Source organism: Manihot esculenta, chromosome 2, assembly GCF_001659605.2.
Source record: "Manihot esculenta cultivar AM560-2 chromosome 2, M.esculenta_v8, whole genome shotgun sequence".
In the NCBI taxonomy this organism is placed as follows: Eukaryota; Viridiplantae; Streptophyta; class Magnoliopsida; order Malpighiales; family Euphorbiaceae; genus Manihot; species Manihot esculenta.
In genome coordinates, this window is record NC_035162.2 from 19,159,389 (window position 1) to 19,186,975 (window position 27,587).

The window sequence follows — 27,587 nt, forward strand, 5'->3', positions numbered from 1 at the left end:
TATATTAAACACAGTACGAAATCCACTGCAAAGAGTTCCTCTCTCTTTCATGGCGTTTGCTGCTTCGATTTGTAACACATTGCACATTCTCCCTTCAAACGCATTGCCTCGAGCCACCAAGCACAAGAAGAAGATCTCTCCTTCTCCATTCTCTGCTTTATCTTTACTTTCTCATTCTCCTCGTTTCAGGTATATGTTAGTTCGTAGTATTTTGTACTTTTGTTTTCTGTTTGCTTCCCGAGAAAATGGAGGATTCTATACGCAAAGGAAATGCATGAATTTTTGAACACTAGTGGATGTTTTATAAAGCAAAGAAAAATTAAACTAGAACTATGGAAGTCAATATATCAAAATTTTCATTTATCCTGTATTAAAATTTTCATTTTATGTTTGGAAGAGTATATGATTTTTTCAAAGTAATATTTTTATCATTAAAACCTTTAAATACCTTAAATTATTTTCTCTCTATTTCAAACCAAAAAAGAGTTGTGAAATATTAAAACATTGAGTTTTTAGAGTTTTTCAAATCTCCGACAATTTTACAAGAACCAAGTCTTAATAAAAAACTAGTTTGGGTCGACCGTACAGATCCTTTGTGGCTATTCAGCTCACCTCCAAAAAACTTCTAACTCCTTTAAAAAATAAAAATTAAAAACTTTGCTTCAGAATAATGTTACCTTACCTTCAAAAACTTCCTTCTAAAGCTAATGGAGATGGCCAATGCCAAAGGATGCTTACTTCAGCTCAGATTGGGTAGACGTGTAATTTGTTTTAGATTTGGTTTCTATGAAAATGGAAAAAAGGACCAATGGAACTACAATTTTGTTTCCAAATTTTAGATTAATATTTTGTTTAGCATTTTTCCATTAATAGCTTTTCTCAGTCATGGAAAGTGTAGACGGGGATTTCTATGTGGTGAGGGCGTTGCTGATAACCATGAATTGAAACCCGGAAAAGTTCATAACTCATAAAATTATTAAAATGTCCAAGGGAATATTGCGCCGAAGAAATGGAAGAGAAAAAGGAAATGAGGAAGAAATTAGAGTTGAATTGGCTACTACCAAAGCGATATTCATTGCTTGTTTATGTAAGAGTTCTTTTATAATTGATGGGTTTTGATATCCTTGTAATTAAAGTGATAATTCAAATGTATGTTTAAACTCGATATGCCGGTCAATGTTAAGTATAAAGCGAAATGCATGAAGATATGAACGATATATTGTTGTATTGAAATGCAGCAGCTTATTTATAGGATTAATACACTGCCATTTACCAACAAATTGGCAGTTTATTGAAACGTATCATTGTGATTGTCTATAGGAAAGTGGCAAAAATGGCTAGATGGTCATCAGATTGTTGGTTACAATGAAGCATTAATACCAGATGATGTTTAGAAATGTTTCAGTGTAGGTTGGTGGAAGAAGCTAATCTGTGGGGAAAAATTATAAAGCACTTGTTATTGTTTATAAATTTGGAAGGATGAACTTTAACTTTCTTTTTTTTATGCCATAGTAAATTCTCTGCATTATTTCTTCGAAATATAACTGGTCTCTTGTTAACATGGGAAGTTCTACTAGTCGTCATTTTTTTTAATACTTTATATTCTCTCTTTATGAGTCAAGGACCAGTCTAGAAGTGTGTGTTTTATTCTTTCTTGTCAAAGAAATCTTTTTGTTTATTGTAATTAGTTCTCCTCATTTTCCTGCACACTTTTTGGAGCTAATGGATAATGACATATTCCTTACCCTGAGCTCTTTTAAGTTTTAACAATACAATTATCAAGGGGCAATAATGCTGGCTTTGGAAAAATACGATATTCAGTTTTGAACTGTCCTCTTAAGGTAGAAGCTCAGTTCTTTTCTATTGTTAGGAACAAAGATTTTGAAGATTTTGTCTGGCAATTGTTTCAGGACAGGTTTTGTTTCCCATTGGGGAAGAAAGGAGCCAGCATTTGGTAATGTCTCTTCTTCAGTTAAAGGTACTTCACCTAATCTGTTTCTCTAGTTTAGTTTAAACTCATGTGCACAAGGTGGTAATTGATAACTGCAGAATAATTTTACGTGTATGAATTTCCTCCATTGTTTTCAGCTGTTTTACTGGATGAATCAAAGGAAAAGGTTCGCCTTCCAAAAGGCGATGTGTGGTCAATCCATAAGTTTGGCGGTACTTGTGTGGGAACCTCTGAGAGAATCAAGAATGTAGCTGAGATAATAATCAATGATGCTTCAGAGGCAAAGTTGGTGGTTGTGTCAGCAATGTCAAAAGTGACAGATATGATGTATGATCTCATCTACAAGGCACGGTCAAGGGATGATTCCTATGTTGCTGCCATTGATGCTGTTTTTGAAAAGCATAGATTAACAGCAAAGGATCTACTTGACGGGGATGATCTTGCAAGTTTTTTGTCCCGGTTATATCATGATGTTAATAATCTTAAAGCCATGCTGCGTGCAATATATATTGGTATCGGACCTCTCTCTCTTTCTTTCTATCTGCATTCATTGTTGGTTAAATGGATAAATATGCATGCTTATATAGGCAAGCATATGTGCATATGCATAAGCAGAGATTCAACATAAGTAGGTTCTTTTATTCTTGTCTTTTTGGGTTTTCTACTGCCTAACAACTTGTTATCTATTGCAGCTGGTCATGCAACAGAATCGTTTTCTGATTTTGTTGTAGGACATGGAGAGTTATGGTCTGCTCAAATGTTGTCATATGTTGTCGGAAAGGTCCATTGTGCATTTCTTTTAAATGAAGAGTACTTGTCGATTACAGCTTGTGCAAGTTATAGTAGTATTATTAAATCGTTTTCTCTTGCAGAGTGAGCTAGATTGCAAATGGATGGATACAAGAGAAGTGCTTATTGTTAACCCTAGCAGCTCTAATCAAGTCGATCCTGATTTTCTGCAATCTGAAAAAAGACTTGAAGAATGGTTCTCTAGGAATCCATGCAAGATAATAGTTGCAACTGGTTTCATTGCCAGTACACCTCAGAATATACCCACAACTTTGAAGCGGGATGGAAGCGATTTCTCTGCAACTATAATGGGTGCTCTGTTGAGGGCTCAACAAGTCACCATTTGGACAGATGTTGATGGGGTTTACAGTGCAGATCCAAGAAAAGGTTTATGCTAGGTCTTATGCAAGTTCTTTCTGAACATGGGACTCTTTGCATGTGCTGTTTGCAGAACTACTGCAATTCTAGATACTATGCTCTGAGCATTATTAAGAAAACACGATCTGAGTTTAGATGGAGTGCTAAAGGGTCTTGCTTTTCTTATTCTCTTCTTTTTTTAATCGTTTTTCTTGCAGTTAGCGAGGCTGTGATACTAAGGACATTATCTTATCAAGAGGCCTGGGAAATGGTAAAATTGATCACTCTTCTTATGCTTGTAAAAGTTGTTTTTAATGGCTAACTGCCTGTTTGATGTTTTTAAAGTTATCATGTGTTTATGCAGTCATATTTTGGAGCAAATGTTTTACATCCACGCACTATTATTCCTGTTATGCAATATGATATTCCAATCAAGATTAGGAATATTTTTAACCTGTCTTCACCTGGAACAATTATCTGTCGGGGTACTGTGACTGAGAATGAAGATGGCCAGAAGTTGGATTCCCCTGTAAAAGGTTTTGCTACAATAGACAATGTAGCCTTAGTGAATGTTGAGGGGTGAGCTACTCGTCGAATTTTGTCCATGTATTTGCTGTAGCTGCAAATTTTTCTCTTCACTTACATTATTTTTCTCATCTTGCAGAACTGGGTTGGCTGGTGTCCCTGGTACTGCTAGTGCCATTTTTAGTGCTGTGAAAGATGCGGGAGCTAATGCCATTATGATATCTCAGGTACTTCTGTCCTCTAAATTCAGTTTTGACAGTTTTCTTAGTTGACAATTGACATGGAAGCTTAATTTGATTTAAATTTAATTTAATGAAGGCTAGTAGTGAGCATTCTGTATGCTTTGCTGTGCCTGAAAAAGAAGTAGAAGCTGTTGCAGAGGCTTTGCAGTCTAGATTTCATCAAGCTTTGGATGCTGGACGCCTTTCCCAGGTTTCTCTCTTTAGATTTAATTTCATCGCTTCATTCAAAGATTGACTATTAATAAAGATCATTTTAATTTTACCATCTCACATTTTGAGTCTTTGGTTTTGCCGTAGGGGTGCAGAAAGTTAAGGTTTCTGGTATTTTCATTCCTAGGGAAACTGTTAGTTTTCAATTGGCAGAGGAACCTCAGAAGAAAAGAAACATTCTTTATTTTTTTCTTTCAAGATTCAAAATTTTCTCTCCATGAAGTTTTAAGTGTTTACTTGCATACCTCTCAGTTTCACGTATGAAATACTTGCTTAGTTCCTGATTCATCACTATATGCTAAGTTCTTAGTTCATTCCTTATGTAGAATGTAAGTCTTACAGCTCTTTTAATGTCTTTACATGTTTGGGAACATATGCTATCGTGTTCTTTTCTGAGACGTATGTCTTTACATTTTTGGGAACATATGCTATTGTGTTCTTTCCTGAACCTAACTTCTCAGAATCTCATTTGCTGATATTAATTTTGTCATAATAACTCTGTCCTTCTCAGATTGCCATCATTCCAAATTGCAGCATTTTAGCAACTGTAGGTCAGAAAATGGCTAGTACTCCAGGAGTCAGTGCTACTCTATTCAATGCTCTAGCTAAGGTTGAAGAAAGTTATATTTTCTTTTTCAAGAAAGGGTTGCTTAACTTTGATAATCCTCCTAACCTTAGTCTTATTCAAGTTATCTTTGCTACTTTTTTTTCATCAGTATTTATGTGATTGAATTTTGAAATATGTTGCAATGCAGGCTAATATAAATGTCCGCGCCATAGCTCAAGGTTGCTCAGAGTATAATGTTACTGTGGTGGTCAAGCGTGAAGACTGTACAAGGGCTTTAAGAGCTGTCCACTCAAGGTTTTATCTCTCACAAACCACAATAGCAATGGGGATTATTGGACCTGGTCTGATTGGTGGCACATTAATTGACCAGCTCAGGGATCAGGTGCATTATTAGTTATTATATATTCTATTAATTAGTTCATTTACCTGTTGACAACTATGCAATAATTTATCTTGGAGATTGAATGTGAAACTGTTTATATTATATTCATATATATAATATTTAGTTTTCTAAAGATAATTAAAATTTTAGAATGTTGTTAAATTTAACATGATAACTAAAATTTTAGAATGTTGTTAAATTTAACATGGGGTTGTATCATTACTTATTTATTATGTTAACCAACCTCTTTCTGTATAAGATTATGGCGCTTACTCCATAAATTGAAGTAAGTCATATAACTTTTTCTTGTTTCTGCTCCTTATTTAGAAAGTACCCTTAATGCATTGTGCTGTGTAGCTCCTTATTTGATATGGCAGCCATGCTAAAGCTCTTCTAATTGTAAATCATGAGCAGAAATGTTATCCAATAGTATATTGTCTTCAATTTGGCAACATTTGTTTATTTTAAGTTATATTTTTAAATGTTGCAATTCAATCTAAGCAAATTTTGCAATTCCTTTTGCAGGCAGGAGTCCTTAAGAAAGACTTTAACATTGATTTACGTGTTATGGGAATTATTGGCTCAAGGAGAATGCTTTTGAATGAAGTGTAAGCCTTAAGCTCCGAACTTCCATATTAAGTTTTCGCCTGTGTGATATTGTGTGTGGATAATTTCATTACAATATGACTACTTTGCTTTGGTTGAGGATAAACTTAACCACTTTCGGTCGAGAGTAAACTTAACCACCATTTCCATTGATAAAACTTTTCATGGAGCCAATGGATGTCAAGGGTTCTGATAGTGCAGAAAATTTGGGGAAGGCTAAAGGGACACCTCACCCATTTAGGGTGTATTCTAGAAAGGAGAAAAGACAAGGCAAAAGGAGAAGAATATATAAAGAATGGGAATTGGCTGATACTGATTTGGGTACAGAGTACACCTGTCCAGAATTAGTTATAAGGGAAGAATATTCGGATTCTTAAAAGAATAGGGTAAAAGGGAGGAGCGAGGAGGAGGGGAGTTTATGGAGAATATTGTTTGTGTGGGCAGGAGGGTTATTGAAGAATTTTGGGAGAAATTTTTTAATCTATTTCAATTGAATTGATCTTTATAAGGTTTGAGTATTTATATATAAAGAATTAATCTAAATTAGAAATATTTATAATAAGAATAAAATCTCTTAAATCAAGCCTAATTAGAATCCAAAAGATTTGAATCTTTCTAATTAGGAACCTTCTGGTCAACACTCCCCCTCAAGTTGGTATATAGATATCACACATGCCCAACTTGCAAATCAAGGTGTGATAGGTCTTGTTGCTGAACCCTTTGATAAACACATCAGCTACCTATTCATTGGAAGTCACATGATCTAACCTCAAGACACCATTTATTAACTTCTCTTTAATGAAGTGTCGACTAATCTCTATGTGTTTCGTTCGGTCATGTTGAACTGGATTGTGAGCTATACTGATGGCAGCTTTATTGTCACAGTACAAGAGGAGTTTGTATCTCTCCAATAGCTTCAATTCCTCCAACAATCTCTCCAACCATAGGAGTTCACAAACACCTTGTGCCATCGCTCTATATTCCGCCTCAGCACTTGATCGAGCAACAACACTTTGCTTTTTATTTCTCTAACAAGGTTTCCTTTCACAAGTGTATAGTAACCACTAGTCGACCTTCTATCATTAAGGGATCCAGCCCAATCTGTATATGTGAATGAATGAATGTGAAGATGATAATATTTAGAGAATAGGAGACCTTTTCTAGGAGTAGACTTCAAGTATCGTAAAATGTGAAAAACAGCTTGCATGTGAGACTCATGAGGATCATGCATAAACGGACTAACTAAGCTGACTGTATATGCTATATCTAGTTGAATATGCAAAAGATAAATCAGACTGCCTACCAACCTTTGATATTTACCCATATCCACTGATTCACCAATTCGTGCTTGTAACTTGTGATTGCTCTCAATGGGAGTCTCAATTGGAGTTTCTGTTGGTTTGCAACCTAACATATCAGTTTCTTCTAAAAGATCCAGAATGTATTTTCTCTGAAAAATAAAGATTCCCTTCTTTGACCTGACAATCTCGATTCCCATGAAATATTGCAGTTTTCCTAGATTTTTAATTTCGAAATCCTGAGCCAAAAGTTTTTTCAGCCGAGTCATCTCTTCAGTGTCATCCCTGTCATTACTATGTCATCAACATAAACTATAAGAAAAATAATTTTATCCTTGTGATGTTTGATAAATAGGGTATGGTCAGCATTACTCTGTTAATAGCCAAAGGAAATCATACCTCTACTGAATCGATCAAGCCAAGCTTTGGGTGACTGCTTCAATCCATACAAAGCCTTCTTTAGCCTGCACACCTTTCCTTGTGTTTTTTCATCAGCAAATCCAAGAGGGATTTCCATATACACTTCCTCCTCTAAGTCTCCATGGAGGAATGCATTTTTCACATCAAATTATTGTAGATCCCAATCAAGGTTGACAACGCAATATAACAATACTCTAATTGAGTTCATTTTGGCAACAGGGGCAAATGTCTCATGATAATCCACTCCATAGGTTTGAGTGTATCCCTTGGCCACTAGTCTAGCCTTGAATCTTTCAATTGATCCATTTGCTTTGTGTTTTACAGTGAACACTCATTTGCAGCCAATAAGTTTCTTCCCAGGTGGGAGAGTGACAAGCTCCAAGGTCTTATTTTTGGCTAGTGCTTTCATCTCTTCAATCATTGCTCCCTTCTATTTAGGATTTGCAAGAGCTTCCTTTCAATCCTGTGGAATAGATACAAAGGAAATAGACAAGGCAAAGGCTCTATAGGATGGAGACAAATAATCATAAGAGAGAAAGTTAGAAATATAGTGTTTTGTGCAAGATCTAACTCCTTTTCTTTGAGCAATTAGTTTATTTAAATCATCAAAGGGCTCAAGGTTTAGGGATGATTTACCAGATGGAGAAGAGAAAGATTCATAACACTGAGTAGGCTACACAATGGCTTTTTCTGCTTCTGTTTTGTCTCTTCTTGAGTATCTCCTTAAATCTGGTTTATCCAAATACCAAATTTGGTCACCAGTAGTCTCCCCCTGTATAATAGTCTTCTGATCACCAATAGTCTCCTCTTGTATAGTTGTTTTCTCTAGAATAAAACATTCTAGAGTTATAAGACTAGGAATCATCTCTTCTCTCTCATTGTCCTCCCCCTGAAGAGGTGATGGGGTAGTATTGAAGTAAGGTTTAGTTTCTCTAAATGTAACATCTATACTGACAAAGTATTTTCTAGATAGAGGGTGGTAACACTTGTAACCCTTCTGTGTAGGAGAGCATCCAATAAACACACATTTAATAGCTCTCGGATCGAGCTTCCCACCTGTCCTAATATGAACAAAACATGTGCATTCAAATACCTTTGGTAGAATAATATAAGCATTTTTTCCTTGTAGCACCTCTAAAGGGCTTTTAAAGGCAAGAACTTTGAGAGGCATTCTATTAATGAGATAAGCTACGGCTAAGACTGCATCTCCCTAATAGGTTTTTGAAAGGTTCATGGTCAAAAGGAGAGATTGGGATACTTCCAATAGGTATTTTTTCTCTCAGCAACACCGTTTTGGGCACTAGCGTAAGGGAAACTAGTTTGATGCAGTATCTCATTAAACTCCAGATAAGCAGAAAAAGCCCATTCATGTACTCTGTACCATTATCAGTTCTCAAAACTTTTATGTTAGCATCAAATTGAGTACAAATCATCTTGTGAAAAGATTGAAAGCAAGAAACCACATCACTCTTTGCCTTTATCAAATAAACTCAAGTTATGCGAGTGCAATAATTAATAAAAGTAATAAACTAATAATTACCAGATAGTGAGACCATTTGAGTAGGTCCCCAAACGTCAGAATGGATGGTCACAAAAGGGATCGTACTCCTATTATTACTGGAGGGATAAGAGGTTTTTATATACTTAGCATACTCACAAGCATCACAAACTAAAGAACCACATTGAGCCTTTGAAAATAAATCAGGATAAAGTTTCTCTAAAACAAAGAAGGATGGGTGTCCCAACTGTTGATGCCACTATATGATTTCCTAGTTGACATCCTGATTTCTTCCAAAAAGAGCTCGAGGTGAATTCAAACTCAGATTCCCTTCCAACATATATAAGCCATGGTGTAGTCTACCATTGCCGATCCTCTTCCCAGTTTGAAGGTCCTGAATAACACAACGGTCAGGAAAAAAAATTCAATTTTACAGTTAAGTGTCTTGGTGAGAGCACTAACAGATAAAAGATTAACAGGAAAACAAGGAACATGAAGAATAGAGGATAACTTGATATTTGGAGTACAAACCATAGAACTGGTTCCAGATATAGGAGTAGAAGAACCATCTGCGATTCTGCTAGTGTCTTTTTGTAGACATGGAAAATAATTAAGGAAGCCTTTAGAGGAGCCCGTCATATGTCTATTTGCACTAGAATCAATAATCTATGTAGCAGAATCAAGAGACAAAATAAAAGCATTATCAGAAGTCCTTACATTACCTACACAAGTCACTGTCATTTAAAAAAAAAAACTACCCTTTTTCTGTAAAAAATAATGAAAAATATTATTACTGAAGAAAGAATTACTATCCACCGGCAAAAAAGGCACGGGTCCAGCAGATTAGAAGTGCGACTTGAAGGCAAGTCTACTGGAAAAACCATCGGAAAATGTCTCCCACGCCGAAAAAAGGTGAACCAAGTCACGGGTCCACGCAGGGCAGAGGTGCGACTTGAAGGCGAGTCTGCCGGAAAGGATCACCGTCAAGAAAGACCACCGGAAAAGGTCACATTCGCCGGCGCATGGGAAAGACGCAGAATCTTGCAAGGGCGCGTGAGCCTTAGGCACGTGAACAATCCGGCGACCCTGCTGCTGGCGGCGATAAAATAAAAAAAAATTCCTGGATAGGGTAGTACCAAAAAGGTAGATCTCTTTATCAAATAAACTCAAGTTATGCGAGTGCAATAATTAATAAAAGTAATAAACTAATAATTACCAGATAGTGAGACCATTTGAGTAAGTCCCCAAATGTCAGAATGGATGGTTACAAAAGGGATCGTACTCCTATTATTACTGGAGGGATAAGGGGTTTTTATATACTTAGCATACTCACAAGCATCACAAACTAAAGAACCACATTGAGCCTTTGAAAATAAATCAGGATAAAGTTTTTCTAAAACAAAGAAGGATGGGTGTCCCAACTGTTGATGCCACTGTATGATTTCCTAGTTGACATCCTGATTTCTTTCAAAAAGAGCTCGAGGTGAATTCAAACTCAGATTCCCTTCCAACATATATAAGCCATGGTGTAGTCTACCATTGCCGATCCTCTTTCCAGTTTGAAGGTCCTGAATAACACAACGGTCAGGAAAAAAAATTCAATTTTATAGTTAAATGTCTTGGTGAGAGCACAACAGATAAAAGATTAACAGGAAAACAAGGAACATGAAGAATAGAGGATAACTTGATATTTGGAGTACAAACCATAGAACTGGTTCCAGATATAGGAGTAGAAGAACCATCTGCGATTCTGCCAGTGTCTTTTTGTAGATATGGAAAATAATTAAGGAAGCCTTTAGAGGAGCCCGTCATATGTCTATTTGCACTAGAATCAATAATCTATGTAGCAGAATCAAGAGACAAAATAAAAGCATTATCAGAAGTCCTTACATTACCTACACAAGTCACTGTCATTTAAAAAAAAAAAACTACCTTTTTTCTGTCAAAAATAATGAAAAATATTATTACTGAAGAAAGAATTACTGTTCACCGGCAAAAAAGGCACGGGTCCAGCAGATTAGAAGTGCGACTTGAAGGCAAGTCTACTGGAAAAACCATCGGAAAACGTCTCCCACGCCGAAAAAAGGTGAACCAAGTCACGGGTCCACGCAGGGCAGAGGTGCGACTTGAAGGCGAGTCTGCTGGAAAGGATCACCGTCAAGAAAGACCACCGGAAAAGGTCACATTCGCCGGCGCGTGGGAAAGACGCAGAATCTTGCAAGAGCGCGTGAGCCTTAGGCACGTGAACGATCCGGCGACCCTGCTGCTGGCGACGATAAGATAAAAAAAAATTCCTGGATAGGGTAGTACCAAAAAGGTAGATCTAGGGTTTTAGAAACCTTAAAAAAAAATTAAATTTAAACTCTAAAATCAGGAAAAAAGCTTTGATACCACGAAGAATTTTGGGAGAAAGTTTTTATTCTATTCCAATTGAATTGATCTTTATAAGGTTTGAGTATTTATACATAAAGAATCAACCTAAATTAGGAATATTTATGTAGAATGGCAAATTTGTTGTATATTACAATAGAGATTACAACCTATTTATACATGAGAAACTGTATCTAAATAGGAAGGAAAATCAATCCTATGATCATGCAATCCCTAAGATTAAGCAACTGACACATCTATCAATATTTACTTCCTATATTAACATATTTACTTCCTATAACCTATAACACTCCCCCTCAAGTTGGAGCATAAATGTTAATCATGCTCAACTTGTTACATATATAATCAACTCGAGTCTCATTTAGAGTTTTAGTAAAGATATCTCCTAGTTGTTCTCCAGTTTGGATATGTCCTGTTGAGCTTATTTTTTGTTGGACATTCTCACGAATAAAATGACAATCAATCTCGATGTGTTTAGTCCTCTCATGAAATACTAGATTGGAGGCAATGTGCTGCTTGATTATCACACCACAGCTTAGCAGGAACCGAATTTGTGAACCCAACTTCTTTCAATAGTTGACGTATCCACAAGACTTCACAAACGGCTTGTGCCATGGCTCGATATTCAGATTCGGCACTAGCACGGGAGACCATATTTTGCTTCTTACTTTTCCATGATACCATATTACCTCCCACAAAAACACAATATCCAGTAGTTGACCTCTTTTCAACCTTCGAGCCTGCCTAATTAGCATCAGAAAAACATTCAATATTTGAGTGCCTATGGTTACCATAGAATAGGCCTCGTCCTGGGGCCCCTTTCAAGTAACAAAGAACCTGTTCCAGTGGGATACAACAGTAAGGGAGGACATAAACTGACTTACCACACTAAATATGCAATATCAGGACGAGTCACCGTCAAATAATTCAGCTTGCCAACTAATCTTCTATATATTTTAGGATCTGCAAATAGCTCACCGTCTTCTGTGGTAAGTTGAAGGTTAGGGGTCATTGGGGCACTACAAGGCTTAGCACCCAATTTTTCTGTTTCTGCCAACAAATCAAGAACATATTTTCTTTGAGATAAGAAGATGCCTTTCTTACACTGCATAACTTCGATTCCTAAGAAATATTTCAAGGAGCCCAAATCCTTTATATGAAATTGTATTTTAAGAAATTCTTTTAGGGATGTGATGCAAGCAGCGTCACTTCCTGTGATCATCCACATAGACTACAAGCAGAATTACTCCACTATCAGAATTTCTATAAAACACTGAGTGATCACACTTACTCATATTCATTCCAAACTGTTGGACCACCTCACTAAACCTGCCAAACCATGCCCGAGGACTCTGTTTCAAGCCATAGAGGGATTTTCGAAGTCTACAAACCTTGCCTGACTCCCCCTGAGCAACAAAACCATGTGGTTACTCAATATAAACCTCCTCCTGAAAGTCACCATGGAGAAAAGTAGTTTTAATATCCAGTTGATGCAAAGGCCAATCATGTGTAGCTGCCAAGGAAATAAACAATCGAATAGATGCGAGCTTGGCAACTGGAGATAATGTATCAGAATAGTCAACTCCATAAGTTTAAGCATAACCTTTAGCCACTAAACAGGCCTTGAAGCGAGCAACAGATCCATCAGGGTTTACTTTCACGGCAAACACCCATTTACACCCAATAGCCTGCTTTCCTGGGGGCAATGACATCAACTCCATAAGTATCATTAGTGTCGAGGGCCATCATTTCTTTTTCTATTGCAGCACGCCAACTAAGATGGGACAAAGCCTTAATAACAGTTTTGTGGATTGAAATAGAATCTAAAGCAGTAGCAAAACAACGAGAAGAAGAGGATAATTGACCATAAGAGACACAAGACGAAATAGGATGAGTGCAAGTATGCTTACCTTTGCGAAGAGCAATGGGCAAATCCAAATCAGACAGTGAAGGATCAGTGGGAACAGGATCTGTCGATAAGAAGCGGGTAGCGGAGCAGAGTCAGAGTCCTCTAAGCGTTTAGAATACACATGAAAGATGGGAGGGCGACCTAGCACATGAGCGAAAGGTGTAGGAGTAGTCTGAGGAGATAAAGAGCGAACAGTGTATAACAAGAGGTCATCTTCCTCCCCCTGGGTATTATAAACAGATAATGGCAGAAAAAATGGAGTGGACTCAAAGAATGTTACGTCAGCAGACACAAGATACCGATTAAAATCAGGAGAAAAATAACGATAGCCTTTCTGATGTCGAGAGTAGCCAAAGAAGACACATTTGAGTGATTTGGGATCCAATTTAGTAACCTGTGGGCGAACATCACGAACAAAACAAACACAACCAAAGATACGTGGCTCAATAGGAAACAAAGATTTAGTGGGAAACAAAATGTTATAAGGGATATCACCATGAAAGATGGAGGAAGGCATGCGATTGATCAAAAAGCAAGCAGTCGATACAACATCAGCCCAAAAGCATTTAGGTACTTTCATTTGGAATAAGAGGGCTCTGGCTACTTCAAGAAGATGTCGATTTTTTCTTTCGGTAACTCCATTTTGTAAAGGAGTGTTAACACAAGAGGACTGATGAAGAATCCATTTTTGTAACAAATAATATTAAAATTCTCCAGAGAGATACTCTTTAAAATTATCACTTTGCAATATACGAATGGAAATATTGAATTGAGTTTGGATTTCAGCATAAAATGCACAAAAGATAGAGAATAATTCTGAACGACTCTTCATTAAAAATAACAAAGTAGTACGAGAGAAATCATCAACAAAAGTAACAAAGTACCTAAAGCCAGACTTAGGCACAATAGGACAAAGACCCCAAACATCTGAATGTACTAACTCAAAGGGGGACGAAGCCCGTTTATTTACTCGAGACACTGTAGGTAAACTATGATGTTTGGCAAATTGACAAGACTCACAATCTAAAATAGACAAAGAATGAAACTGTGGATATAACTTCTTCAAAGCTGAGAGAGAAGGATGCCCCAAACGACAATGAACATCAAAAGGTGTTAAACGCGTGGAACATGCAAGAGATCTAGGTAGTTGCTGATCCAAGACATAAAGACCGTTTGACTCACACCCTCTACCAATAATCTACTTCGTCAAAAGATCCTGAAAAATACAGTGATCAGGAAAGAATGAGACACAACAATTTAGTGCACGAGTGAGTTTACTAACGGAAAACAAATTAAATGCAAACTTAGGGAGACATAGCACAGAGGATACAAAAAGAGAAGGGGTTAAGTTGACATGACCAGAACCCATGACAGAAGATTTAGTGCCATCAGCAAGAGTAACATAAGAAGATGATGCATGAGACTTAAGATTGGACAAAAGGGTAGAATTACCTGACATCATGGTTTTAAATCGCGGTCGTGGCCACGTTCGCGGTCGTGGTCACGGGTAACGGCCGTAACGTAACGGTAACGGCCTAGCGCTACGCAAAATTTTTAAAAAAATTTACAAAGTTCATAAATAAAATGATATTGATTAGATTTAATTTAGAACGATGTATACAAATGCATAATAAACATAAATATATAAAATATAGATTATTTAACTTAAGTTAAACATCATATAGTTTAAAATAAGAAAAATCAACATAATCTTTCTAGATCGAGTGCACTTGAGTGTTTTTCTGAGATTATAGACATACTGCACTTGAGTATTTTTCTGATGCTGAGTGAGCGGGATCTAAAAGTGATAGAAGGTCGACTACAGACTACTGTGTATTTGTTGGAGGAAACCTAGTGTCTTGGAAAAGTAAGAAGCAAAATATGGTATCCAGATCCAGTGCCGAGTCAGAATATAGAGCCATGGCTCAATCGACTTGCGAGATTCTGTGGATAAATTATCTACTAAAGGAAGTTGGTATGGATGTGGCATCACCCGCAAAACTTTGGTGTGATAATAAGGTTGGTATTCACATTGCTTCCAATCCAGTATACCATGAACGGACTAAGCATATTGAAGTTGATTGTCATTTCATCTGTGAGAAGATTCAAGAAAATTTAATCTCCACCAATTATGTGAAGATAGGAGAGCAACTGGGTGATCTACTCACCAAAGCTTTAAATGGGCCTCGAATAGAATATCTTTCTAACAAGTTGGGCATGATAAATATCTATGATCCAACTTGAGGGGGAGTGTTAGAATGTAAACATAATCTGTACATAATTATAGGAGATTACATAATCATAGGCTAATTGATTGATAGAGGATTATTAGAAGTTGCCTTAACAAGGCCTTGTAATCTGTATATACACCCACTTACTTCAATAGAGAAATATACTGAAATTTTCCAATTATTTCTTATCTTATTACAATTGTAAACATGCTAAAGTTACTTGCATTTGAGTAAGTTTCCTAATTATGTTTATCTTTGGTTGTAGTGGAATTGACTTGTCAAGATGGAGAGAACTTATGGAGGAGAATGGTGAAGTGGCTGACATGGAGAAATTCACACACCATGTACATGGAAATCATTTTATTCCAAATACTGTTTTGGTAGATTGCACAGCAGACTCTAATGTCGCTAGCTGTTACCATGATTGGTTAAGAAGAGGAATTCACGTGATTACCCCTAACAAAAAGGCAAATTCAGGACCACTTGATCAGGTAAAATCAATTGTACTTTTGTGTTAGCAAATGCACGGTCCATCAAGAAAAAAAAATGAAGATAAAATGTTAAATTTGGAAAGAGTGTCAAGATATTAATTATTAATTCATTTTATATGAGCTTATATAAGCAATGGAGTTATTTTGTATATCAAAATGACTAGCCAATTTAATATTACAATCTAATCACTTTGATGTGGGATTCTCAACACTCCCTCCTCAAGTGCAATCACATGGTTAGCACTTGACAATTAATTTTTAATAACTCAACATGGGCTTTAATTGTATTGCCTTATGGGTGATTGAATTGTTTTGTATATCAAAATGTAATAAGATAAGGAATAATTGAGCAATTTCTATATATTTCTCCATTGAAGTAAGTATGTGTATATACAGATTACAAGATCTTGTTAAGGCAACTCCTAATAATCCTCTGTTAATCAATTAGCCTATGATTATGTAATCTCCTATGATTATACACAGATTATATTCACACTCTATCACTCCCCCTCAAGTTGGATCATAGATATTTATCATGTCCAACTTGTTATAAAGATATTCTATTCGAGGCCCATTTAAAGATTTGGTGAGTAGATCACCCAGTTGCTCTCCTTTCTTCACATAACTGGTGGAGATTAAATTTTCTTAAATCTTCTCACGGATGAAATGACAATCAACTTTAATATGCTTAGTCCGTTCGTGGTATACTGGATTGAAACTAATGTGAAGAGCAACCTGATTATCATACCAAAGTTTCGCGGGTAACGCAACATCCATATCAACTTCTTTTAGCAGATGATTTATCCACAGAATCTCACAAGTGGATTGAGACATGGCCCTGTATTCTGACTCGGCACTGGATCTGGATACCACATTTTGCTTCTTACTTTTTCAAGACACTATGTTTCCTCCAAGAAATACACAGTAGCCTGTAGTCGACCTTCTATCACTTTTGGATCCTGCTCAGTCAGTATCAGAAAAATACTCAAGTGCAGTATGCCCATGATCACTGTAAAGTATACCGAGTCTAGGAGTCCCTTTTAGATAACATAGATTTGTTTCTAGAGCGGCCCAATGTTTCACCGTAGATGTAGACATGAACTGGCTTATAACGCTTATTGCAAAAGCAATATCTGGCTAAGTCATCACCATAAGGTAGTTCAGCTTTCCAACCAACCTCCTGTACCTCTCTGGATCATCATAAGGGTCTCCGTCATCTTTTGTAAGACATATATTAGGAATCATTGGTGTGCTACATGGTTTAGCTCCCATCTTCCCAGTTTCTACAAGTAAGTCAAGGACATACTTCCTTTGAGACAGGACAATTCCCCTTTTACTCCTCAAGACTTCGACTCCTAAGAAATACTTAAACTGACCCAAGCCTTTGGTATGAAAACTCGCATGCAAGTAGTTTTTGAGAGAAGAGATCCCTGTACTATCATTCCCTATAATTACAATATCATCAACATATACAACAAGGAGAATAATACCAGTATCTGAATTTCTATAGAAGACTGAATGGTCACACTTACTTTTTTCAACCCAAATTTTTGAACAACTTCACTGAACTTGCCAAACCATGCACATGGACTCTGCTTCAAACCATATAAAGATTTCTTCAAATGGCAGACTTTTCCATACTCCCCTTGAACAACAAACCTTGGTGGTTGCTTCATATACACCTCCTCTTAGAGGTCACCATGTAAAAATGCATTCTTGATATCTAACTGGTGTAAAGGCCAATGTTGAGAAGCAGCTAGGGAGATGAACAAGTGAACTAAGGTCATTTTTGCCACAGGAGAAAAAGTGTCAAAATAGTAAACGCTATAGGTTTGGGCATAATCTTTGGCGACAAGACAGGCCTTAAGCCTTGCTATGGAATCATCTGGATTGACTTTGATGGCAAAAATCCATTTACAGCTCACAGCCTTCTAGCCAGAGGGTAAATCAACTAGTTCCCAAGTATGATTTTCATCTAGAGCCTTGATCTCCTCAAGCATTGCATCACGTCATCCAGAATGAGCTAGAGCCTCTTTAACTGTCTTAGGTAAAGAAATGGAATTTAGAGAGACAATTAAGGAGGTAGAAGGAGACAGGTGATCATAAAACAGAAAGTTAGCAACAAAATAGATAGATTTACAGTGTCGTTTACCTTTACGAAGACTAATGGGGAGGTCAAGGTCACTCGGTGGTAGATCTGATGGCGAAAAAGATTCTGGTGCAGGATATGTATCATCAGATACTGGTCTCCGAGAGTAAACTTGAACAACTGACGGTTTAACAGGAGGTTGAGTATTAGGAGAAATGTTACCATCAGATTGTACAGCAGAAGGCATACTCGAAAAGGTCCCACCATCAGATATGAGTCTATAGATGAGCCACTCGTCATCCTCCTCTTGATTAGGAGAGGTTTGTGCAACAGGATAAAAAGGAACTTGCTCGGAAAAGACTACATCCGTTGAGACCAGATATTTGTTGAGGTTTGGAGAGTAACACCGATACCCCTTCTGAAGGCGAGAATACCCAAAAAAACACACTTCAAAGCTTTAAGATCAAGTTTAGTCACATGAGGTCTAACATCCTGAACATAGCAAGTACTGTCAAACAGTCGTGGTTCGAGAGGAAATAATAGCTTATTAGGAAAGAGGACATTATAAGGAGTATTACCGTTTAGTACTGCGGTGGGCATGCGATTAATGAGAAAGCATGCAGTAGAGACAGTATCGGCCCAAAATTGCTTAGGAATTTGCATTTGAAACAACAGAGTTCTAGCAGTCTCAAGGAGATGTCGATTCTTCCTTTTAGATACCCTATTTTGAGCGGGTGTATCAACACATGACGATTGGTGAAGAATGTCATGTTGAGTCATATAAGCTTGAAATGATTCTGACATATATTCTTTAGCATTGTCGCTCTGCAAAATTGGCACAGAAATATTAAATTGAGTCTTGATTTCAGCATAGAAGGCAGAAAAATGAGAAAACACTTCCGAACGTTGCTTCATAAAATAAATCCAAGTCATTCTAGAGTAATCATCCACAAAAGTGATAAAATATTTGAATCCAGTTTTAGATCCAACCAGGCATGGGCTTCAATCTGAATGAACTAATTCAAAAGCAGACTGTTACCAAACCACTGCAAGTCTATACCCAATTCAGTCATGGACCCAAGTCAAAGCAGCCACATATTGAGCCTCTAAATTAGTCAAATAATTCAGTTATTTTTTTAAATATCTTTTAGTTAAATTGTTCCCTGTTTGTAGGAGGGTATTCCTCCACTTTCTATTTCATGTTGTTAGTTGAGGAGGGTGTTTTCTCTATGTTGAAGTAGTGCTCCTTTGATGTAGGAAGCACTTTCTATTTCATGTTGTTAGTTGAGGAGAGTGTTCCTCCATGTTGAAGTAGTGCTCCTTTAATGTAGGAAGCAGTTATACTTCCTTTCTGTATTTAAGCAATAACATTAATGAAGAGTACAAGCTTCCAAAATCAATTAAGTCTTGAGCGCTTTAAGTCTCAGAGGTTCCAGGCTCCCTCTTTTAGAGCCTGAATTGTTAATGACCAGAAGTCATAAAAAGACTCTTAACCCAAACACTCAAACTCCTGCCATACCCTTAACCCACCGACCCATAACTAGATCCACAACCCGGGACCATAACAGTTTGGTATCAGAGCCAGCAGTTATGGGGAACTCTGTTCAAGATCAACTCGCCAAGCTCTTTGAATTGTTGTTGGCTGAGCAGCAAGCAAACGAAGACCGAAATGAGAAAGTTGAGCAATTGCACGCCAAATTGGATGCAATGTCTCAAGAATTGGAATTGACTAAGAAAGGGTTGCAATCTAGCAGCACTGGCAGTCAAGCAAAATCAAGGAGAGATAAGGGAATTTCGGGTGCTTCGGTTTCTGAAAGTTCGGGAGGAAGTTCGGTAGTACCGAAATTCACAAAGCTTGATTTTCCACGTTATGATGGGCTGGAAGACCCTTTGGGGTGGCTTGCCCGATGCCAGCATTTTTTTAGGCACCAACAAACACCCGAAGAGGAGAAGGTGAGTTTAGCTTCGTACCATTTGGAGGGAATTGCTCAGCTATGGTATATGCAGCTGCTGGATGACATTCCAGATCCCAATTGGGATGAGTTCACACATCAGTGTAATCTTCGTTTTGGACCTCCAATCCGCAGCAACAAATTAAGCGAATTGGCGAAGCTAAAGCAAACTGGTTCTGTTGCAGAATATCAGAACCGTTTCGAAGCCTTGGTGTCACGGGCTGGCACCCTCACTCAGGATCAAAAGGTCCAGTTGTACCTCAGTGGATTGCAGGACTCCATTGTTGTTGAGGTCGAGCTGCATCATCCAAAAGATTTGGTGAATGCAATGAGCATCTCCCGGCTGTATGAACGGAAACTTTTCCCAAGTTCTCCGGCTGTGAGAGACACTCGTTGTGCTGCCTTCACATCTGCACCTCGTGCCAACAGATTGGTGAAGCGACTGAACCGTGAGGAGATGGAAGAAAGACGGAAAAAGGGATTGTGTTTTAACTATGATGAACAGTTTGTTCGCGGCCACCAATGTAAAAAGCTTTTCTGGATAGACTTGGAGATCGAAAAAATAGAGCACACAAATTTTGATCCGGAGTTAGAACAACTAGAGTTTTCATTGAACGCCATCACTGGAATTCGAAATCCTCAATCCATGCGACTACAGGAATATTGGAAGGGGGGACAAGTCTTAATTCTAATTGATTCTGGCAGCACTCACAGTTTTGTGTCTGCAACAAAAGTCGAGGAACTTTGTGCTGAAGTAAACGGGCAGGATGGCTTGAAAGTTAATGTCGCCCACGGTGAGCAGCTGGACAGCCCAGGTATATGCAAGGGAATCCCAATTCTACTGGATTCCCACTCTTTTTCCGTGGACTTATTTGTTCTGCCACTAACCGGTTTTGATGTGGTTTTGGGAGTTAACTGGCTTCGAACTTTGGGACCCATTCTGTGGGATTTTGCTGTCATGAGAATGTATTTCTTTCAACAGGGAACCTTGATCGAATTGCAGGGCATGACTTCAATTCCTTATACAAAGCAGTCTGATCTCTACATTTTGCTGCATTCCCCAGATTCCGAAATTCAACTACAGAAATTGTTGGCAGAATTTGCCTCTTTATTCAGTGCACCAACCGGATTACCTCCTAGCAGGGCCTGTGACCATCGTATTCCTTTGGAACCAGGAGCAAAACTGGTGGTTGTTCGACTATACCGCTATCCACATGGACAGAAGGATGAAATCGAAAAGCAGTGTGCGGCCATGTTGCAACATGGCATAATCCGCCCAAGCCGATCACCATTCTCTTCTCCGGTGATCCTAGTACCAAAGGCAGACGGTTCTTGGCGTTTATGTGTCGATTACAGAGAATTAAACGCCAAAACCATTAAAGACAAATTTCCAATTCCTGTGATAGATGAGTTATTAGAAGAACTAGGTGGTGCTAGATACTTCACAAAATTGGATTTACATTCTGGTTATTTTCAAGTGGGTATGCATCCTTTTGATGTTGAGAAAACAGCTTTTCGGACGCATTACAGCCACTTTGAATTCCTGTCTTGGGCCATTCTAGACCACTGTATTTAAAGGAGGAAGTCAGGAGGTTCTCATCCACTGGAGTCATTCTTCTCCTGCCGATACTTCATGGAGAAGGTGCAGGCATTCTCCGCCAAATATCCAGATTTTCAGCTTGAGGACAAGCTTCCTTTGGGGGCGGGAAGTAATGTTACCAAACCACTGCAAGTCTATACCCAATTCAGTCATGGACCCAAGTCAAAGCAGCCACATATTGAGCCTCTAAATTAGTCAAATAATTTAGTTATTTTTTTAAATATCTTTTAGTTAAATTGTTCCCTGTTTGTAGGAGGGTATTCCTCCACTTTCTATTTCATGTTGTTAGTTGAGGAGAGTGTTTTCTCCATGTTGAAGTAGTGCTCCTTTGATGTAGGAAGCACTTTCTATTTCATGTTGTTAGTTGAGGAGAGTATTCCTCCATGTTGAAGTAGTGCTCCTTTAATGTAGGAAGCAGTTATACTTCTTTTCTGTATTTAAGCAATAACATTAATGAAGAGTACAAGCTTCCAAAATCAATTAAGTCTTGAGCGCTTTAAGTCTCAGAGGTTCCAGGCTCTCTCTTTTAGAGCCTGAATTCTTAATGACCAGAAGTCATAAAAACTCTTAACCCAAACACTCAAACTCCTGCCATACCCTTAACCCACCGACCCATAACTAGATCCACAACCCGAGACCATAACACGGACTCAGCTCATTTATTGACTCTAGGACTTAAAGAGTTTCGATAATGTTTTGCAAAATGACATGACTCACATTCCAGTAAATATAGCTTATGAAATTGAGGGCATAACTTCTTCAAAATTTGTAAAGAAGGGTGTTCCAACCGACAATGTGCTTCAAACGGAGACACGACACTGGAGCAAGCAACAGACTAAGGCACCCATGCATCCAAAATGTAGAGACCCCCAGATACATGTCCTTTACCAATAATCTACTTCATCACAAGATCCTGAATGTGACAATGATCAGGAAAAAAGGAAATACCACAATTTAGGTCTTTGGTAAGTTTACTCACAGATATTAAATTAAAGGCAAGATTAGGTAAACTTAGCACAGATGATAGGATAATAGAAGGAGTAGGTTTAACAGTCCCGGAATCATCAACATTATAGGTTGACCAATCAGCTATAATAACAGGAGAAGGTGCTTTATGAGATCGAAAGCTAGTAAAAATATGAGAATTACCTGTCATGTGATCCGTGACACCAAAATCAATGACCCATTTATATGAAGAGGAAATAAGACACGTTTTATCTGTCTCAGCCGCTACTGAAGACGTTGGGATAATTTTAATAATATAGATCTTACTGTCAGAAACTATTTCAACCAAAACCTTATACTCCTATACCTTCAAACGAATTAAAGGAAGATAACAAAACCTAACCCAATGAACAGTAGCCGTCGTAAACAGTACCCGTCGTGAATAATACTCGACGTGAACAGTATAACAAACGCCTTCACCTAATACTCAAGCGGCAAACGAACTACAGATTTGACAAGGGGGCTGCAAGGCGACTTTGGCGTCCTCTCTAGGTGGACGGTGAGAGACAAATATTACCCTAGATGGGTAGCCGAAAAGAATAGGAGTCCTAAGTCTTCAAAAATTTAAAACTCGATGGGAGAGAAAAAAAAATTAAATCCCTACAGGAATGGCTCTGATACCATGTAATAAGATAAGGAATAATTGAGCAATTTATGTATATTTCTCCATTGAAGTAAGCGTGTATATATACAGATTTATTAAGGCAACTCCTAAAAATCCTTTATTAATCAATTGACCTATAATTATGTAATCTTTTATGATTATGTATAGATTATGTTCACACTCTAACACAAAATGACTAGGCAATTTGATATTATAACTCAATCACTTATATTCACCTTTATATTCTTATGTGTTTTCGATGTGGGATTCTCAACAGATGTATTTTAGGTTTAAGTTATCCCAAACTAATGAAAGTAATTATAACATTTAAGAAGTGAGAAGAAACAAATCAATGGAACAATGATAATAATGACATTCCAGTTAGAGGTAAAATATGGCTTGAATGCCAGTGTTCCATGACTAATGAAGTTGTTGGATCTTATGTCTGAAGAATCTTATATTGAATTAGCCAATAATTATGGATGGAAGCAGTTTTCTTCATTATTGAACAGGGTATCTAGAGGTGTTTCACCTGATATACAGAAATGATACTGAAAACCTTGTAGTTGAACTGATACTGATACTGAAAACTGTTGCACCTACACCCTTTGTTATGCCTTACTTTTGGGTATCAATTATCTTTCTTTTTTCTTTTGGTGTGTAAATTCAGTATTTAAAGTTGAGAGCTCTTCAGCGCGAATCCTATACACATTACTTTTATGAAGCAACTGTTGGAGCTGGTCTTCCAATTATTAGTACTTTACGGGGTCTCCTTGAAACTGGAGATAAGATATTGCAAATTGAAGGAATTTTCAGGTAAAAACCTTTTTGCTTGTTCATTGGCCAGAAAACCATCATGAGAACCACTTTACTTGCTAAACATATTATTTGAGTTTCTAAATGGTTGTACATTATTCAATTCCAAAATATGCATCTTTTGATGCTAGTGTTCTTTTCATTATTTGTTGTCACAGTGGAACTTTGAGTTACATTTTCAACAACTTCATAAGCGCACAATCATTCAGTGAAGTAGTGGCACAGGCAAAGCAGGCAGGTTATACTGAACCAGATCCAAGGGATGATCTATCTGGAACAGATGTTGCAAGGAAGGTATTGTCTGCCTAATACATACTGAAATTTATTATTATTATTTTTTTGATAAGTTCACTAGTTGCCTGTCTGTGCAACTGCCTTTCCATGCTAGTCCTATTATATTACTAAATAGGTAGGCCTGTGCACGGTTCTTGGATTTCAAACCGAACTGAAACTATACCGAAAAATCGATTTATATATATATTTAAATAATTTATAGTATAGTTTTAATTTTAATAAAATTATACATATAATCACAATATTATTTAATTATTAAATATTTCTTACCATTTTATTTAGCTAATTTAGATAATTGATAATAATTTATTCTATTTAAATAGATTACATATATATAATATATATACTAATAGAATTATACTATTAGAATATAAATTACTAAAATAATTATATATATATATATACTTATAATTGTTATTATTATCTATATATATAATAATAATATAAAATTATTATACCTTTTAGTCATTAATCAATTATTAAATATTTATAATATTATAATTTAACTAATTTAATTAATTAATTAAAGTTTGTCCTATCTAAATAGATTATATATATACACTACCTCGGTATTAATAAAATTAATAGTATTAATAAAATTATACTAATAGAATATAAATTACTAAAATAATTATATATAGATTGATATGTGTGTATATGTACTTATAATTGTTATTAGTAACTATATATATAATTATTATATATTTTAGTCACTAATCAATTATTAAAGGTTTATAAGAGTATAATTCAACTAATTTAATCCGTTAATTATACCGTTCTATTTAAATAGATTATATTATATATTATTTCCATATTAATATAATTTATACTAATAGAATATAAATTATTAAAATCAATTTTATATATATATATATACTTGTAATTGTTATTATTATTCCTATATATATATATAACTGGTAACTAGATTATATAATAATAAAATATAATTTGATAAAATTAAAAATACATTAAATTAAATTAAAATAATTGTGACTATTTAAAAAAAATACTGTTAAGCTAAACTATATAATTTTAGATACTATATAATTTCATTTTAAATTACATAATTTTGCTATAAAAAGATAAAGAAAACTAAATACATTTATAATATATCATAGGAATGATAAAAACTCGTCTAATTGGAGTTTATTTCTTGTGAAAACGTTGCAACAAAGTTTTTAGAAGCTCTATTAGAAAATTTTGTCTTTTTTTTTTTCTTTTTCTTTTAAGAGTTGAAAATTGTAATAGTAACTCTATATTATATTTGGTTATTTAATGCCTTCATATATTTTAGATGAAAATATTATATAATATTGTGGATATTTGATATTATTTTGAAATTAGAATGTGAGACTTGTTAGTTTGATATAAATAATATTAGTACTATATTATAAGTATTTAATTATTTCGTTCAAATTTAAATTTTATTATAGAAACTAAAAATTATACCGAAACTAGAATCGAAAAAGATTTAAGAAATCGACTTCCGATTCCAGTTCCTGCAAGGAACCGTCCCGAAACCGCACACCCTTGTTACTGAGTGTGTGTTAGTCAAAAGATTTCCTAATTGATGGGTGATGGAGTGGGACTTTGTCCAAGTCTAAACTGTTTTTGAACTTAAAAAATGCTTAGTGTAACGCACACCACTGTTCCTTGCCAAGCTGATTTGACTGGATTTGATGGTTAAGAGTTCTTTCAATGGCCGATTTTATTAGCATCCCAAAAGTATTGATATGAAGGCAGGCTGTGTAATAAAATTATGCATGATGCCTCACTACAATCTTATTGATTCCGCACTTTTCTTGTTTACATTTTTCCTCGCTAAATACAATTGCATATGCAGGTAATTATTCTTGCCAGAGAATCTGGTTTAAAGTTGGAACTTTCTGATATCCCTGTTCAAAGTCTTGTGCCAGAACCATTGAGAGTAAGTTTTTTATTTTTTTATTTTAATTGTTGCTATTATCTCATACAGTACATGTTTTTATTGACACGATGGTTTTGTTATTGCTTCAGGCCAGTGCATCTGCTGAAGAATTTATGGAGCAGCTACCTCAATTTGACCAAGACATGGCGAAGGAAAGACAAGAGGCCGAGGACTCTGGGGATGTATGTACATGCTCCTGCTGGTCACACATTCTTTAAGTTTCGAAATTCTACAACTTTAGTAGCAATTTCTTTTGAATTATTTTATCTATCCTAATTCCATTTTTCATCTCTGTAACCCAAAGGTCTTGAGATATGTTGGGGTGGTGGATGTGGTGAGGCATGAAGGGCGTGTTGAGTTGCGAAGGTATAAGAAAGATCATCCATTTGCACAGCTCTCAGGTTCTGATAACATCATAGCTTTCACTACTACAAGGTACAAGGAACAGCCTTTAATAGTCCGTGGACCCGGTGCTGGGGCTCAGGTGACAGCTGGAGGAATATTCAGTGATATCTTACAGCTTGCTTCATACCTTGGTGCTCCGTCATAATAATGTCAATTTTCTATCTGTGATTCCATCTTACATAGTTTCTCTTTGTTCACCTAGACCTATGCTTGTGCTTTTGTCAACATAGTTCTAGCAGTGTTGTTTGTTGTAGTTTTGTATGCTAGTGAGTGCCTTGCAAATAGAGTTGCTTGTATGACTTGAACAGCTTTTGGGGCTAGAGTAGTGTTGCAACCATTTATTCGGCCTTCGATTTCTTTTTCTTGCCCAAGGCCCTGGGCTCTTACAATTGTTTAATGTATCGCTATCAGAAATGCTTCTTCAGAATTCAGTAAGAGGCTCGGATTGATTGATAATCTAAAGCTTATTTTACATTTTAAGCTCTCAGTTTGCAATATCTGATTAGCATGCGTCCACTTTGAACTCTTTTGCATTATTACTCGTTGCATTATTACTCTCAGTTCAAAGGATAAGGAGTTTTAATTTGTAAAACTCTAAAAGCCTAAGCCTAAGCCAATCCAATTTCTTATTTATGTTTCTAGGCAAAGTTCTTTTTCAAGGATGTCGCTTGATGCGTTCTAGATGTTAGATTCTGTACTTTTCTGGGTTCATGCTATGATACTAATTATCCTGGCTTAATCTAAACCATCATCTCAATTTCACCTTTCAAGATTTTGCTATCCATCATGGATTTGAAGACACTATGGGATATAAAAGTATCCCCCGTCTCAGTGGTCTCTGTGTTTTTTTTAATCTTTCCTAAAATTCAAGGTTCTGACTGTTGAATGGAGAATAATGTAGGTTCAATAACTCATCATGGTTTGCCATGTGGTTTTTCTTGTGGTCAAATATCACCTTTTTGCATTTTGAAGTCAATTCAATGTTTGAGATTTTTAGATTCTATTCATTAGTACCTCAGTCACACAT

The 27,587-nt window shown here is 36.4% G+C and overlaps 1 protein-coding gene across 1 annotated transcript; it reads left to right on the forward strand.

Moving 5' to 3' along the window:
- On the forward strand, positions 1-27,040 carry LOC110606612 (bifunctional aspartokinase/homoserine dehydrogenase 1, chloroplastic). Its single transcript, XM_021745502.2, has 18 exons — positions 1-189; positions 1,911-1,978; positions 2,089-2,463; positions 2,644-2,732; positions 2,824-3,127; positions 3,316-3,368; positions 3,462-3,676; positions 3,762-3,849; positions 3,941-4,054; positions 4,586-4,684; positions 4,830-5,024; positions 5,550-5,632; positions 15,643-15,868; positions 23,789-23,934; positions 24,093-24,228; positions 26,072-26,155; positions 26,245-26,337; positions 26,460-27,040. The coding sequence occupies exons 1-18, from the start codon at positions 50-52 to the stop codon at positions 26,703-26,705; spliced, it is 2,754 nt and encodes a 917-aa protein (XP_021601194.1). The 5' UTR covers positions 1-49; the 3' UTR covers positions 26,706-27,040.
- The last annotated feature ends 547 nt before the right edge of the window (positions 27,041-27,587 follow it).